The sequence below is a fragment of the Phocoena phocoena genome, chromosome 18 (assembly GCF_963924675.1).
Source record: "Phocoena phocoena chromosome 18, mPhoPho1.1, whole genome shotgun sequence".
NCBI lineage: Eukaryota > Metazoa > Chordata > Mammalia > Artiodactyla > Phocoenidae > Phocoena > Phocoena phocoena.
Window position 1 is genome coordinate 11176086 of NC_089236.1, and position 16119 is coordinate 11192204.

Genomic DNA, 16119 nt, shown 5'->3' on the forward strand with positions numbered 1-16119 from the left:
AGCTTTACTCACTTAACTGTACTTACTATTTTCATTTTGAAATCAGGTGTTTCTTTTTCACTCTACAAACGTTCCCCTTTTCTGTCTCCAGGCTGTTCAGGGTCGGTCTATCACACAACAAGACAGAGATCTCCGAGTTGATTTAGGATTTCGAGGAATGCCAATGACTGAGGAACAGCGGCGCCAGTTCAGCCCAGGTCCACGAACTACAATGTTTCGTATTCCTGAGTTTAAATGGTCTCCAATGCACCAGCGACTTCTCACCGATTTGCTATTTGCATTAGAAACAGATGTACATGTTTGGAGGAGGTAGAAATACTTCTTTTCTATAAATAAGACTAATTTCAGTTGAAAAATGAATATCTTAAAATTGGTGGCATCGACTGATTAATAGCGAATTATATCATTAAAAATCTCACAAATTAAATTTATTAAAAATAATCAAATATTGAACATTTTTATATAAACATAAATATTTTCATAATGATTATAAGTCCTGGGGTGTGTCAAATTAAAGGCTAACCAAGAATTTAGGCTTAAGACAGTTAATTAGCCAATTTTTGAAATCTGGCATTGCCAGGTTATTATAAAAAAGAGTTTTAACCAAGAAAAGGTTCAGTACTGGTTCAAATAAATTTCTACATTTCTATCTTTCCCTGTTAAAATTAATACCACATACTACATTTATTCTTGGTGATAAGATTTAACACATAGTGCTAAAATAAAATTTAAAATCAGCTTAGACATCTATTTTTAGAGCTTATACCATTTACATGGTAAGTGGATATCATTTCAAATATAATCATTTAAGGAAAACAGTGAAGAAAACAGTTCAATTGTTTTATTTTTTCAGTTCAAATAAATTGAATAAGTTTCAAGAAAGAAAACAAAGTCTGCATAAATTTTAAAATTACCTTGCCTCAATTTCAATTTAATTTTCTAATAGCAAATATGCAACAAATTAATCAATTATGAGAGTGTCATGTGTTCATGCAGATAAATTAGGTAGTTGATGTCTGTCAGTAACAGTACCCCACCATCAGTGACTTGAACAATCAGTGGCACAATGGACTATGAGTGAGTTTCTTAACAGTGGACTTAAGTGAGTTTCTCTGCTTCTCCTAGTTATCCTTCTGAGATTCAAGGTGGCTGCTTCAGCTCCCAGAATCAAGTCAACATAGGAAACTTACCCCAACTAGAGGGCAGGACTCTTCTTCCTCTTTCACCCCCTTCTTCCTTCCTCCTCTTCCTTGTCTCTCTCTCTCCCTCCTCCTCTCTCTCCTCTTTCTTCTTCTCCTCTTCCTCTTATTCTCTTCTTCTTCTCTTTTTTCTAACAGAAGCCCCTCAAGAAATTTCCTTCTTATGTCTCATGTGTCAGTAGGATCATATGCTATTCTCTGAGTCACCAGCAAAAGGGAATGGGATTATAATGATTGGCCTCCATGGAGCAATACTGGTTACTAACCTAGTAGCTGTGGTGAAGCCAGTCTTTCCTGTACCAGATGTAGCTCAATAATAGAACAAAATCTAGATTGTGTTAGCAGGGAATAAGGAATAACCACCATGCAAGCAATCAGTGTCTGCCATAGAAAGTTTTTAGTTCTGATTTTATTTGGTCAGTTTGTCCTTAGTCTACTTATGTGATAGAAACAATGGTCTTTCCATTGCTAATGTTATATGCTAAGTTACCTAGGGATGGTAAATAAGGAGACTGGAATACCATGAAATATGTTACTACTAACATGAGTATCAGTGTATGGAGAGATACAGTGTAATTTACTAATTGCCATGTTAGTATCCCCCAAATGAATGATACTCAACTATCCGTCCCTTTATACTGTGTGTGTCTTTCTGTGTTTTCTTTCATGGACTCTCATAAAATTTCCCAGACAGAATTTTACATAATTAAAAAAAATGTAAAAGATAGATAGTACTTTAATTTTTAGGACAAGCGAAAACATCCTGAGATCTAAGATATATTAGATGATATTTTGCAGTTCTTAAAAGGTGAGAATCATTGACTTAAATTTGATCATGGAGTAATCTCTTTTTTTTCTGTTAGAGAATAGTTCATATTCTTGACAGATACCAAACTAAAGCAGTGTATTTCTCTGAGAATCTATAGCGAATGTTTTGTATGGCAGAGCTGCACTGCTGACCTTTGAGGTCTTTTTTCCTTGTTTTATTCAGTAAGTACTTGAATTTTACTGACTCATTTATACTCCACTATCGTATCACTTCTGTGGCTAGCAGTATACATTTTCAGTACAGCTGGTCAAAGCCGGAGCTGCAGTCTGGTGATACAACAAATTGTCAGCTAACTATTCACTTGTTCTGCCTTTCAATACCAAACAACCAGCTTTGGCAAAAATAAATTTTTTTAGCCAAATTCATTGACCTAGTCATGTGTCTTTGAATCAAGTTAATGCACTGTATTTTAAAAGCAGAAACAAAAGAATAAATTATTATACTTGGACACACACAAAAAATCCATGCTGAAATGAATGCTAAGTTTTTGGTACTATGACATCTGAATTGTAAGTTATTTTCTTTTCTAATAACTCCATTTTAAATTTGTCTAGCTCTTATTTTTCACTTTAAAAATGGCATTATAAATAAAATCTAAACTTCTTATTCTTAAGCCAAAGAAATGTTCATTTCTGCTTTGTTTTTCTGCCATTTTAGCCATTCCACAAAGTCTGTAATGGATTTTGTCAATAGCAATGAAAATATTATTTTTGTACATAACACAATTCACCTCATTTCCCAAATGGTAGACAACATCATCATTGCTTGTGGAGGAATTTTACCTTTGCTCTCGGCTGCAACATCACCAACTGTAAGTACTTTGCCTCCATCTAGTGGTTATGTTTTATAATTACATTACTAGAGTGTGTCAGTGGTGTTCTATACTATAAACAAGGAAACTTTTTAACCATATAATTTAAAATTATATATATTTATATTTTCACCTCTTTTAATTGTCAGTCTTGGGTTCCAGCTGTGTGCATTTATGAACATATTCCTCTGGTAATTCTGATGAACATGCCTTAGGAAGAGCAATAGCTATGAATGATTTAGCTTTATTTCCTGTATATTGTTTCTCTCTCCAAATCTACATTATAATAAACTGTTAAAATCTTTGTTCTGTAAATCTTGAAGTTCTAAATACAAGTACATGTTTATTGTATGATAATTAGAGTCGAATCTAAATTTAGAAAAAGTCATCTTTAGACATTCAGTCTCATGACTTGCTTGAAATATTTTTAAACTTAATATTATTTTAAATGATATATAGGAGTATTATACTTCTGATCTCTGAGATTTAATCTTGAAGCCAGTAATTTGCTTCAAAAAGAGAATCGAATGATTGAATTCTTAGAGTGTTTCTTATTTAAAACGTAGGTACCTCAGATAGAAAAAGTATAAATGACATTTTTTTCTCTACCTGAAAAATTTCATAATCCTTAAAAACCTCAAAAAACTTTATGTTAGCCATATGGCATCTTTTAGAATTGTCATGTGACATGATTTACTGGTTCAACATTTATTTTTTTTAAATATAGACTTTCTCTAATAAAACCTTGAAATGTATTAATATAAGTTTGAAATAATGTTACTTATATCATTTAAAATATAATAGATAAATAACTATATTTTAGCTGTCTTTTAAAAAATATCTCTGATTCATATTTTAAAAAAAAACAGACTCTATAGCTAATTGCTCAGATGGGAAAGAATATAGAATTCTGCTTCTCATATTGTGTTCTTGCTACCACATTGGAAGCTCATCCATTAGCCCCAAATATATCCTTTTTCCAGAGAGAAACTTGCTGTTTTATTAAGATGTGTTTTACTTGATGAGGCAGTGTTTCCAAATTGATCTCTAGCTTTATTTCATCATTAACAAGTTTTCTCTACATGACTCTTTTTCTCACTGTCCCTTTGCCACCACCCCTAGAGCAGCACTGAAATTTAAGTATTGGCAGCAAAAAGAATGTATCCTCAGCACACCTCCCCCTCACAGGCACATATACTTCTATTCATCCATGAATTTATTCGGGTCTCCAAAGGCAGGAAGGCTAGTTCAGCAGGGAGTGCAGCAGAACAGGTCCTAATTAGGGCCTTCATGAAATTAGCAGCTGACCAAGGAAATTGAATCAGGAAGAAAAATAGTTGGTGTGTGAAGAGTGCAGGTATCCTGTGAGATTAACATACCATCCCTTCTCTTTAATCTCTGATTTCCTCTATGATTTATACCAAATTCTGATAAATTGAGAGTTATATGTGATGTTAAAAATACATTCTAATATTGAGGCAGGAAGAGGATTTGTTTTGTTATTTCCCTCTTCTATGCATTAAAGAGTGACTTAATGATTCATCCTGGCATTTTTCTTCATCCTATAAATTTTTTTATGTCTTATAAATTAGCATTTGTTGTCAGGAAATTTTAAAATGTTATACTGAAATTTACTTTAAAATATAATATTGTTTTAAAATTTTCTGTAGAACAAAAATGACCTTTATAAAAAAATTAGCAGTAGACATAAAAATTTGTATAGATTTGAAATATTCACATTACTAGTCTTCCAAATTTTAAAACTAGATCTCTATCAAAATAGAGAAAATAATTAATGAAGTTTCAATAAACAATATGATTTAAATAATATGTCACTACCCCAATTTGCTTTTTTTTTTTTTACATCTTTATTGGAGTATAGTTACTTTACAATGGTGTGTTAGTTTCTGCTTTATAACAAAGTGAATCAGTTATACATATACATATGTTCCCATATCTCTTCCCTCTTGCGTCTCCCTCCCTCCCACCCTCCCTATCCTACCCAACTAGGTGGTCACAAAGCACCGAGCTGATCTCCCTGTGCTATGCGGCTGCTTCCCACTAGTTAGCTGTTTTACGTTTGGTAGTGTGTATATGTCCATGCCACTCTCTCACTTTGTCACAGCTTACCCTTCCCCCTCCCCATATCCTCAAGTCCATTCTGTAGTAGGTCTGTGTCTTTATTCCTGTCTTACCCCTAGGCTCTTCATGACATTTTTTTTCCCTTAAATTTCATACATATGTGTTAGCATATGATATTTATCTTTCTCTTTCTGACTTACTTCACTCTGTATGACAGACTCTAGGTCCATCCACCTCATTACAAATAGCTCACTTTTGTTTCTTTTTATGGCTGAGTAATATTCCATTGTATATATGTGCCACATCTTCTTTATCCATTCATCTGATGATGGGCACTTAGGTTGTTTCCATCTCTGGGCTATTGTAAATAGAGCTGCAATGAACATTTTGGTACATGACTCTTTCTGAATTTTGGTTTTCTCAGGGTATATGCCCAGTAGTGGGATTGCTGGGTCATGTGGTAATTCTATTTGTAGTTTTTTAAGGAACCTCCATACTGTTCTCCATAGTGGCTGAACCAATTCACATTCCCACCAGCAGTGAAAGAGTGTTCCCTTTTCTCCACACCCTCTCCAGCATTTATTGTTTCTAGATTTTTTGATGATGGCCATTCTGACTGGTGTGAGATGATATCTCATTGTAGTTTTGATTTGCATTTCTCTAATGATTAATGATGTTGAGCATTCTTTCATGTGTTTGTTGGCATTCTGTATATCTTCTTTGGAGAAATGTCTGTGTAGGTCTTCTGCCCATTTTTGGATTGGGTTGTTTGTTTTTTTTTTATTGAGTTACATGAGCTGCTTGTAAATATTGGAGATTAATGCTTTGTCAGTTGCTTCATTTGCAAATATTTTCTCCCATTCTGAGGGTTGTCTTTTGGTCTTGTTTATGGTTTCCTTTGCTGTGCAAAAGCTTTGAAGTTTCATTAGGTCCCATTTGTATATTTTTGTTTTTATTTCCATTTCTCTAGGAGGTGGGTCAAAAAGGATCTTGCTGTGATTTATGTCATAGAGTGTTCTGCCTATGTTTTCCTCTAAGAGTTTGATAGTTTCCGGCCTTACATTTAGGTCTTTAATCCATTTTGAGCTTATTTTTGTGTATGGTGTTAGGGAATGATCTAATCTATACTTTTCCATGTATCTGTCCAGTTTTCCTAGCACCACTTATTGAAGAGGCTGTCCTTTCTGCACTGAACATTCCTGCCTCCTTTATCAAAGATAAGGTGACCATATGTGCATGGGTTTACCTCTGGGCTTTCTATCCTGTTCCATTGATTTATATTTCTGTTTTTGTGCCACTACCATACTGTCTTGATTACTGTAGCTTTGTAGTATAGTCTGAAGTCAGGGAGCCTGATTCCTCCAGCTCCGTTTTTCATTCTCAAGATTGCTTTGGTTATTCGGTGTCTTTTGTGTTTCCATGGAAATTGTGAAATTTTTTGTTCTAGTTCTGTGAAAAATTGCAGTGGTAGTTTGATAGGGATTGCATTGAATCTGTAGATTGCTTTGGGTAGTAGAGTCATTTTCACAATGTTGATTCTTCCAATCCAAGAACATGGTATATCTCTCCATCTGTTTGTATCATCTTTAATTTCTTTCATCAGTGTCTTATAATTTTCTGCATACAGGTCTTTTGTCTCCTTAGGTAGGTTTATTCCTAGAGATATATATATATATTTTTTGGTATGTGGGACTCTCACTGTTGTGGCCTCTTCTGTTGCAGAGCACAGGCTCCGGACGCGCCCGCTCAGCGGGCATGGCTCACGGGCCCACCTGCTCCATGGCATGTGGGATCTTCCCGGACCGGGGCACGAACCCATGTCCCCTGCATTGGCAGGCGGACTCTCAACCACTGTGCCACCAGGGAAGCCCTATTTCTAGATATTTTATTCTTTTCTTTGCAATGGTAAATGGGAGTGTTTTCTGATTTCACTTTCAGATTTTTCATCATTAGTGTATAGGAATGCCAGAGATTTCTGTGCATTCATTTTGTATCCTGCTACTTTACCAAATTCATTGATTAGCTCTAGTAGTTTTCTGGTAGCATCATTAGGATTCTCTATGTATGGTGTCATGTTATATGCAGTGACAGCTTTACTTCTTCTTTTCTGATATGGATTCCTTTTATTTTCTTTTCTTCTCTGATTGCTGTGGCTAAAACTTCCAAAACTATGTTGAATAAGAGTGGCGAGAGTGGGCAGCCTTGTCTTGTTCCTGATCTTAGTGGAAATGCTTTCAGTTTTTTACCATTGAGGACGATGTTGGCTGTGGGTTTGTCATATATGGCCTTTATTATGTTGAGGAAAGTTCCCTCTATGCCTACTTTCTGCAGGGTTTTTATCATAAATGGGTGTTGAATTTTGTTGAAACCTTTCTCTGCATCTATTGAGATGATCATATGGTTTTTCTCCTTCAATTTGTTAATATGGTTTATCACATTGATTGATTTGTGTATATTGAAGAATCGTTGCATTCCTGGAATAAACCCCACTTGATGATGGTGTATGATCCTTTTTTTTTTTTTTTGCGGTACGCGGGCCTCTCACTGTTGTGGCCTCTCCCATTGCGGAGCACAAGCTCTGGACGTGCAGGCTCAGGGGCCATGGCTCACGGGCCCAGCCGCTCCGCGGCATGTCGGATCTTCCCGGACTGGGACACAAACCCGTGTCCCCTGCATCGACAGGCAGACTCTCAACCACTGCGCCACCAGGGAAGCCTGGTGTATGATCCTTTTAATATGCTGTTGGATTCTGTTTGCTAGTATTTTGTTGAGGATTTTTGCATCTATGTTCATCAGTGATATTGGCCTGTAGTTTTCTCTCTTTGTGACGTCCTTGTCTGGTTTTGGTATCAGGGTGATAGTGGCCTCGTAGAATGAGTTTGGGAGTGTTCCTCCCTCTGCTATATTTTGGAAGAGTTTGTGAAGGATAGGTGTTACCTCTTCTCTAAATGTTTGATAGACTTCGCCTGTGAAGCCATCTGGTCCTGGGCTTTTGTTTGTCGGAAGATTCTGAATCACAGTTTCAATTTCAGTGCTTGTGATTACTCTGTTCATATGTTCTATTTCTTCCTGATTCAGTCTTGGCAGGTTGTGCATTTCTAAGAATTTGTCCATTTCTTCCAGGTTGTCCATTTTATTGGCATAGAGTTGCTTGTAGTAATCTCCCATGTTCTTATGTATTCCTGTAATGTCAGTTGTTACTTCTCCTTTTTCATTTCTAATTCTATTGATTTGAGTCTTCTCCCTTTTTTTCTTGATGAGTCTGGCTAATGGTTTATCAATTTTGTTTATCTTCTCAGAGAACCAGCTTTTTGTTTTATTGATCTTGCTGTCATTTCCTTCATTTCTTTTTCATTTATTTTTGATCTGATTTTTATTATTTCTTTCCTTCTGCTACCTTTTGGATTTTTTTGTTCTTCTTTCTCTAATTGCCTTAGGTGCAAGGTTAGGTTGTTTATTCGAGATGCTTCCTGTTTCTTAAGGTAGGATTGTATTGCTATAAACTTCCCTCTTAGAACGGCTTTTGCTGCATCCCATAGGTTTTGGGTCGTCGTGTCTCCATTGTCGTTTGCTTTTAGGTATTTTTGGATTTCCTCTTTGATTTCTTCTCTGATCACTTCGTTACTAAGTAATGTATTGTTTAGCCTCCATGTGTTTGTATTTTTTACAGATCTTTTCCTGTAATTGATATCTAGTCTCATAGCGTTGTGGTCGGAAAGGATACTTGATACAATTTCAGTTTTCTTAAATTTACCAAGGGTTGACTTGTGACCCAAGATATGATCTATCCTGGAGAATGTTCCATGAGCACTTGAGAAAAATGTGTATTCTGTTGGTTTTGGATGGAATGTCCTATAAATATCAATTAAGTCCATCTTGTTTAATGTATCATTTAAAGCTTGTGTTTCCTTATTTATTTTCATTTTGGATGATCTGTCCGTTGGTGAAAGTGGGGTGTTAAAGTCCCCTACTATGAATGTGTTAGTGTTGATTAATGGCTGTTAGTATTTGCCTTATGTATTGAGGTGCTCCTTTGTTGGGTGCATCAATATTTACAATTGTTAGATCTTCTTCTTGGATTGATCCCTTGATCATTATGTAGTGTCCTTCTTTGTCTCTTGTAATAGTCTTTATTTTAAAGTCTGTTTTGTCTGATATGAGAATAGCGACTCCAGCTTTCTTTTGGTTTCCATTTGCATGGAATATCTTTTTCCATCCCCTTACTTTCAGTCTGTATATGTCTCTAGGTCTGAAGTGGGTCTCTTGTAGACAGCATATATATGGGTCTTGTTTTTGTATCTATTCAGCGAGTCTGTGTCTTTTGGTGGGAGCATTTAGTCCATTTACATTTAAGGTAATTATTGATATATATGTTCCTCTTCCCATTTTCTTAATTGTTTTGGGTTCGTTATTGTAGGTCTTTTCCTTCTCTTGTGTTTCTTGCCTAGAGAAGTTCCTTTAGCATTTGTTGTAAAGCTGGTTTGGTGGTGCTGAACTCTCTCAGCTTTTGCTTGTCTGTAAAGGTTTTAATTTCTGTCAAATCTGAATGAGATCCTTGCTGGGTAGAGTAATATTGGTTGCACGTTTTTCTCCTTCATCTTTTTAAATATGTCCTGCCAGTCCCTTTTTGCTTGCAGAGTTTCTGCTGAAAGATCAGCTGTTAACCTTATGGGGATTCCCTTGTGTGTTATTTGTTGTTTTTCCCTTGCTGCTTTTAATATGTTTTCTTTGTATTTAATTTTTGACAGTTTGATTAATATGTGTCTTGGCATGTTTCTCCTTGGATTTATCCTGTATGAGACTCTCTGTGCTTCCTGGGCTGGATTAACTATTTCCTTTCCCATATTAGGGAAGTTTTCAACTATACTAATCTCTTCAAATATTTTCTCAGTCCCTTTCTTTTTCTCTTCTTCTTTTGGAACCCCTATAATTCGAATGTTGTTGCATTTAATGTTGTCCCAGAGGTCTCTGAGACTGTCCTCAGTTCTTTTCATTCTTTTTTCTTTATTCTGCTCTGCAGTAGTTATTTCCACTGTTTTATCTTTCAGGTCATTTATCCGTTCTTCTGCCTCAGTTAGTCTGCTATTGATCCCATCTAGAGTATTTTTAATTTCATTTATTGTGTTGTTCATCATTGCTTGTTTCATCTTTAGTTCTTCTAGGTCATTGTTAAATATTTCTTGCATTTTGTCTATTCTATTTCCAAGATTTTGGATCATCTTTACTATCATTATTCTGAGTTCTTTTTCAGGTAGACTGCCTATTTCCCCTTCATTTGTTAGGTCTGGTGGGTTTTTATCTTGCTCCTTCATCTGCTGTGTGTTTTTCTGTCTGCTCATTTGGCTTATCTTACTGTGTGTGGGGTCTGCTTTTTGCAGGCTGCAGGTTCGTAGTTCCCGTTGTTTTTGGTGTCTGTCCCCAGTGGCTAAAGTTGGTTCAGTGGGTTGTGTAGGCTTCCTGGTGGAGGGGACTAGTGCCTGTGTTCTGGTGGAAGAGGCTGGATCTTGTCTTTCTGGTGGGCAGGTCCACGTCTGGTGGTGTGTTTTGGGGTGTCTGTGGCCTTATTATGATTTTAGGCAGCCTCTTGGTTAATGGGTGGGGTTGTGTTCCTGTCTTGCTAGTTGTTTGGCATAGGGTGTGCAGCCCTGTAGCTTGCTGGTCATTGAGTGAAGCTGGGTGCTGGTGTTGAAATGGAGATCTCTGGGAGATTTTTGCCATTTGATATTATGTGGAGCTGGGAGGTCTCATGTGGACCAGTGTGCTGAAGTTGGCTCTCCCACCTCAGAGGCACAGCAGTGATTCCTGGCTGCAGCACCAAGAGCCTTTCATCCACACGGCTCAGAATAAAAGGGAGAAAAAGAAAAAAAAAGAAAGAAACGAAGGAAGGAAGGAAGAAGAAAGAAAGGAGGGAGGGAGGGAAGCAGGAGGGAAGGAAGGAAAGAAAGAAGATAAAATAAAATAAGATAAAATAAAAATAATTATTAAGAAAAAAATTTGTTTTTAAAAAGATAAAAAAAAAAAAAAAACAGTTGGATAGAACCCTAGGACAAATGGTGGAAGCAAAGCTATACAGACAGAATCTCACACAGAAGCATACGCATACACACTCACAAAAAGAGGAAAAGGGGAAAAATCATAAATCTTGCTCTCAAAGTCCACCTCCTCAATTTGGGATGATTCGTTGGCTATTCATGTATTCCACAGATGCAGGTACATCAAGTTGATTGTGGAGCTTTAATCTGCTGCTCCTCAGGCTGCTGGTAGAGATTCCCTTTCTCTTCTTTGTTGTCACAGCTCTCGGGGCTCAGCTTTGGATTTGGCCCTGCCTCTGTGTGTAGGTCGCCTGAGGGCATCTGTTCTTCACTGAGACAGGATGGGGTTAAAGGAGCAGATGCTTCGGGGACTCTGGCTCATTCAGGCCTGGGGGGAGGGAGGGGCATGGTGTGCGCGGCGGGCGAGCCTGCGGCGGCAGAGGCCGGCGTGACGTTGCACCAGCCTGAGGCGTGCTGTGCGTCCTCCCGGGGAAGTTGTCCCTGGATCCCGGACCCTGGCAGTGGCAGGCTGCACAGTCTCCCTGGAAGCAGGGTGTGGATAGGGACCTGTGCTCGCACACAGGCTTCTTGGTGGTGGCAGCAGCAGCCTTAGCGTCTCATGCCAGTCTCTGGGGTCCGCGCTTTCAGTCGCGGCTCGCGCCCGTCTCTCGAGCTCCTTTAAGCAGCGCTCTTAATCCCCTCTCCTCACGCACCGGGAAACAGAGAGGGAAGAAAAAGTCTCTTGCCTCTTCGGCAGGTCCAGACTTTTCCCCGGACTCCCTCCCGGCTAGCTGTGGTGCACTAACCTCCTGTAGGCTGTGTTCACGCCGCCAACCCCAGTCCTCTCCTGGCGCTCCGACACCGAAGCCCGAGCCTCAGCTCCCAGCTCCGCCCGCCCCGGCAGGTGAGCAGACAAGTCTCGCAGGCTGGTGAGTGCCGGTCGGCACCGATCCTCTGTGTGGGAATCTCTCCACTTTGCCCTCTGCACCCCTCTTGCTGTGCTCTCCCCCACGGCTCCGCAGCTTTCCCCCTCTGCCACCCACAGTCTCCACCCGCTAAGGGGCTTCCCAGTGTGTGGAAACCTTTCCTCCTTCAGAGCTCCCTCCTACTGGTGCAGGTCCCGTCCCTATTCTTTTCTCTCTGTTTATTCTTTTTTTCTTTTGCCCTACCCAGGTACGTGGGGACTTTTTGCCTTTTGGGAGGTCTGAGGTCTTCTGCCAGCGTTCCGTAGGTGTTCTGTAGGAGTTGTTCCACGTGTAGATGTATTTCTGGTGTATCAGTGGGGAGGAAGGTGATCTTCGCGTCTTACTCTTCTGCCATCTTCCTGATCCCCCCTGCTTATTTTTTATTTTATAATGAATATACAGTAAAGATACTGACATTTTGAGGTTCTACTGCTGAAATTATTACCTGTGCAGTTTTGATCTCTTCAGTTTGGAATTTGAAACTATGGTACTTATTTCTTAGACTGTTCTCAACAGACTTTGGAATTCATTCAATTGTAGAAACTTTTCTTCATTGTCTCTGTCTGTGTATTTCTGTTATTTTGGTCCATTAGCTGATTGTACCTATACCTGGTTGTACAACATAGCTAATATTACGTTCTTTGAATAAATTGCTTCCTAATAGCAAGAACCTTTTCTCCGACTTCCTACTGGGAGAAAACATGGTTGGTGTCAACTGTAGAGTAATGTCTTCTATTACTTTATTGTATAATATTCTTGCTAAAAATTGTAATGTAGTAGAGAGGAAGAGTTAGGAAGGAAGAGGTTGAATAAAGAAAGAAATGAGAACTGAAGATATGGAGCTTTTTAACTTAGAGTTAAAAAAAAAAAAGTTTATTGGAGTATAGTTGATTAACAATGTCGTGTTACTTTCTTTAACTTAGATTTAAAATATAAAAAGCCAAAAGAGAATTTTGGATGGAATAAGTGAAAAAGGAAACACTGGCAATATACAGATTACCAAAGGGAAACATTGTCATGTAGATGCCTTTAGAATTTCAATCCTTATATGAAGAGAGATAGAAACATTTGAAACTAATGTTTGAGTGATCTGTAATTTTGTTTAGGTTTGTGGAGTTCTTCAGAATATTCATACATTATATACAGATATGTATTTATGGAATATATATGAGTAATGATGGTATGCAGTGGTTGACAAATTTATTCTGTTTATGGATCATATAATAAATATTTTCGGGTTTGTGGGCTATATGGTATCTAACTATTGAAATTTGCTGTTGTTTGCAAAAGCAGCCATATATCATAACACAGAGGAGTAGGTGTGGGTGTGTTTCAATAAACCTTTATTTATATTTGACTTGTAGGTCCTAGTTTGCTGACCACTGACTTACAGCACCATTTTCACATAAAATACAAATGTCATAGCGTAAAACTTCATTACTTACTCCTGATCATTAAAAATTCAATAGTTAGAGCTTAAGATAAATTCATTTTTCGTATTAAATAAGAGCATGCATTTGACTTGATGAACATTTATTAAAGTTTAATTTTTAACACAATTTCACTGGTGGTTGTGATCATTATGTTTTATTAGAAGATATGTAACTTTTCCCATGCAGCCATACTAAATATTTTTAGCATTTGACACGTCTAATGTTGAAATTGTATTTAATTTTGAGTAGGTAAGTAGAATGCTAAGTATTCGTTATAATTTCTATTAAAAGCTCAACCTAGGAAAATGTCTTTTCCGTTTTTCAGTATAAGTGTGGATCTCAGATAATTTGCTCATTTTCATTGAAAGCAAACTTTTGTTTCCCAGTAATCAGTGAGACTCAAAGACGATTTTTCTTGAAGTTATGATTTAATTGAAGGCATATGGGTTTTAGCATAGGATAAATGTGTATTTTAACCTGGGTTCTACCACTTACTAGAAATGATGTCAACCTTAATTTCTTCATTTTAATGGTGTTAATTTTACTTATCCCACAGAGAGTTTGTGAAAATTAAGTTAGGTAATGTCACTAGATGGAGATGACTCTTACTGAATGTTTCCCTCCTTTACTTCCTTTTGGAACTTTTTATTCAGAATTGTATTATGATGGAATGATCTTCCCATTTATAGAGTAAGCCTGTCACACTCAGAATTCTGAAGTTTAAAATAGGATATTTGAACCAAGTTAGTTACTATGGGTGATCCATTTTGATGGCAAAAAACTAAAATGGTGTAGTCTTGTCTGTTCTCTCCATGGCATTGGCATAGTGGTGGTTTATTTTCTGCCCTGGGACCTTATATGAATACAGTAATCCATACTAAGGATGACATTTGTGTATTGCTGTTGCAGTAGCATCACGTGAGAAAACTTGAGCTGTTTTACCTTACTTGTATGGAAATATTTCAGTGGAAACTTTAAGGAAAAAGAGTATAGATATACAAATATTTGTGTTATAATGCCACCTCAAACTTAATATTCATTGAAGAAGCAGGACTTTATTGGAGTTTCAGTTTTACCTAGATTATTTAAAATCTTATGTAGCATAGAAAATAAATTACATAGTTTCAAGTCTCTAAATTAGACCAATAGTTTTAACTTAAGTAGTCAGGGGAAAGAAATAGAACTCTTCGTATGTAGGTTGACCAGTCTTTGATTTGGGGAAGGAGCATTATTTTTGTTACTGTTGTTGAGGTTTTGAAGTTAATGTTTCTGTGACTAGTCAGTTGCATCCTCTCATTTATTTTCTATACATTGTTCAAGTTGGTCATGAATGAAAGCAAGGACTTGGAGGAAAAAAAGGAGATAAACAAAACATGGATCAACTGCAAACTGCATGATCATTTAATGATTTTAAGTTGACCATTTTGGTCAACCATCCAGAACACTGAATGTTTAGAATTTCATTCAGTGTCACGTATGGTTTCATTTTCTCTGTTGATAGAAAAATAATAGAGACTGATATTTCTGGCTTTCCTAATAGTTTCATGATCCTGAGAAAGAAGAGGAACATTTTATGTCAAAAAATGATGACAGGGACTTAATTTTAATTTATATTTTCTTACCATTATTAGAAAATGTAGCTAATAGATTTGGGAAAACTACTAATTTTCTTTGTATTTTGTTTATCTCATAACACTGATTATATTTTAGTATTCCCAGGGTGCTTTTATATGTTCTCCTGTACTACTTGAAAATAGTTTATTTTGAAATTTATGCTCACGTATAATGTCAGAAATCAAAGAACAATTGTTGACTTTTATTATGAAACTTAATTCTATCCAAAAATTTTTAATATACTGAATATAATTCTTAATAATACTCTGAAACTTAGTACAAAATCTATGCAATTGTCTTAGTTCACATGCGACCTCATTTAGTGTATCAGTAAGTTCTTTTCTAGCAAGGGAAAGTGGTTTTTAAGTTAGAATCACTCAAATATTTTATTATCTTATTAATTACTGGGGATTTTGTTCTGTAGGAAGGGCTCCAAATATTTTAGGAAACAAAATAGCATGATTCCTTAATGAAAATTCTAGAAGGTTGGTACAGTTTATTTTCCTAAGTCATTTCTGCTTAAACTGGTAGCGAGCTAGGGCTTTTACAGAGACATTATGTTAGTTTAGTTATTAAAATGTTTCCTTGGTCATCTTCTAGGAAAAGATAACTTATTTTGTAAAATAGAGTATGCATCATTTCTAATATATGAACTATATTTACATACATATTATTTGGACAGTTACTCTAATAAAAAAAATAAACAGAAGTCTATTTGATATTTAATCTTAATCATGTAATTTATAAAATGAATATCTCTTCTGAGAATTTTTGCTTTTAATAAAATAATCAAATATAATTTTAATATATTATTTTGTGTTTCAATTTTACATTGTATTTTCATTTAATTTTAATAATTTGCTTTTCTTGTACTTTTTTGGTCTGTTGTCTGTTTTGTCTAATGCATGTCCAGGGTTCTAAGGTTAGTATTACTTCAGTAATTTTCAGGTTTTCAGTTTTAAATTTTATTTTTGCTTATTTATGAAATTTTTGACTTGGTTATATTTTGAGTTTCCATACCATCTAACATTAGGCATATCTTTGGTATATTTAAAAGATTCATTAGAAGGATTATTTTCTCAGTGTACTGATGAACTACTATTTTATTATTCACACTAATCTTTAGACTAACCTATCAGAATATAATGAATACA

At 36.3% G+C, this 16119-nt stretch overlaps 1 protein-coding gene across 4 annotated transcripts in view; it reads left to right on the forward strand.

The window, feature by feature from the left end:
* Positions 1 to 16119, forward strand: part of NBEA (neurobeachin) — a 618385-nt gene that overhangs the window by 189993 nt on the left and 412273 nt on the right. For 3 of the 4 annotated variants that reach the window (XM_065896024.1, XM_065896027.1, XM_065896028.1), the window contains exons 23-25: positions 92 to 309; positions 2686 to 2839; positions 15879 to 15887. In XM_065896024.1, the coding sequence (XP_065752096.1) occupies positions 92 to 309; positions 2686 to 2839; positions 15879 to 15887 (381 nt within the window). The remainder of the gene's footprint in view (positions 1 to 91; positions 310 to 2685; positions 2840 to 15878; positions 15888 to 16119) is intronic. The other variant, XM_065896026.1, reaches the window with a different exon arrangement.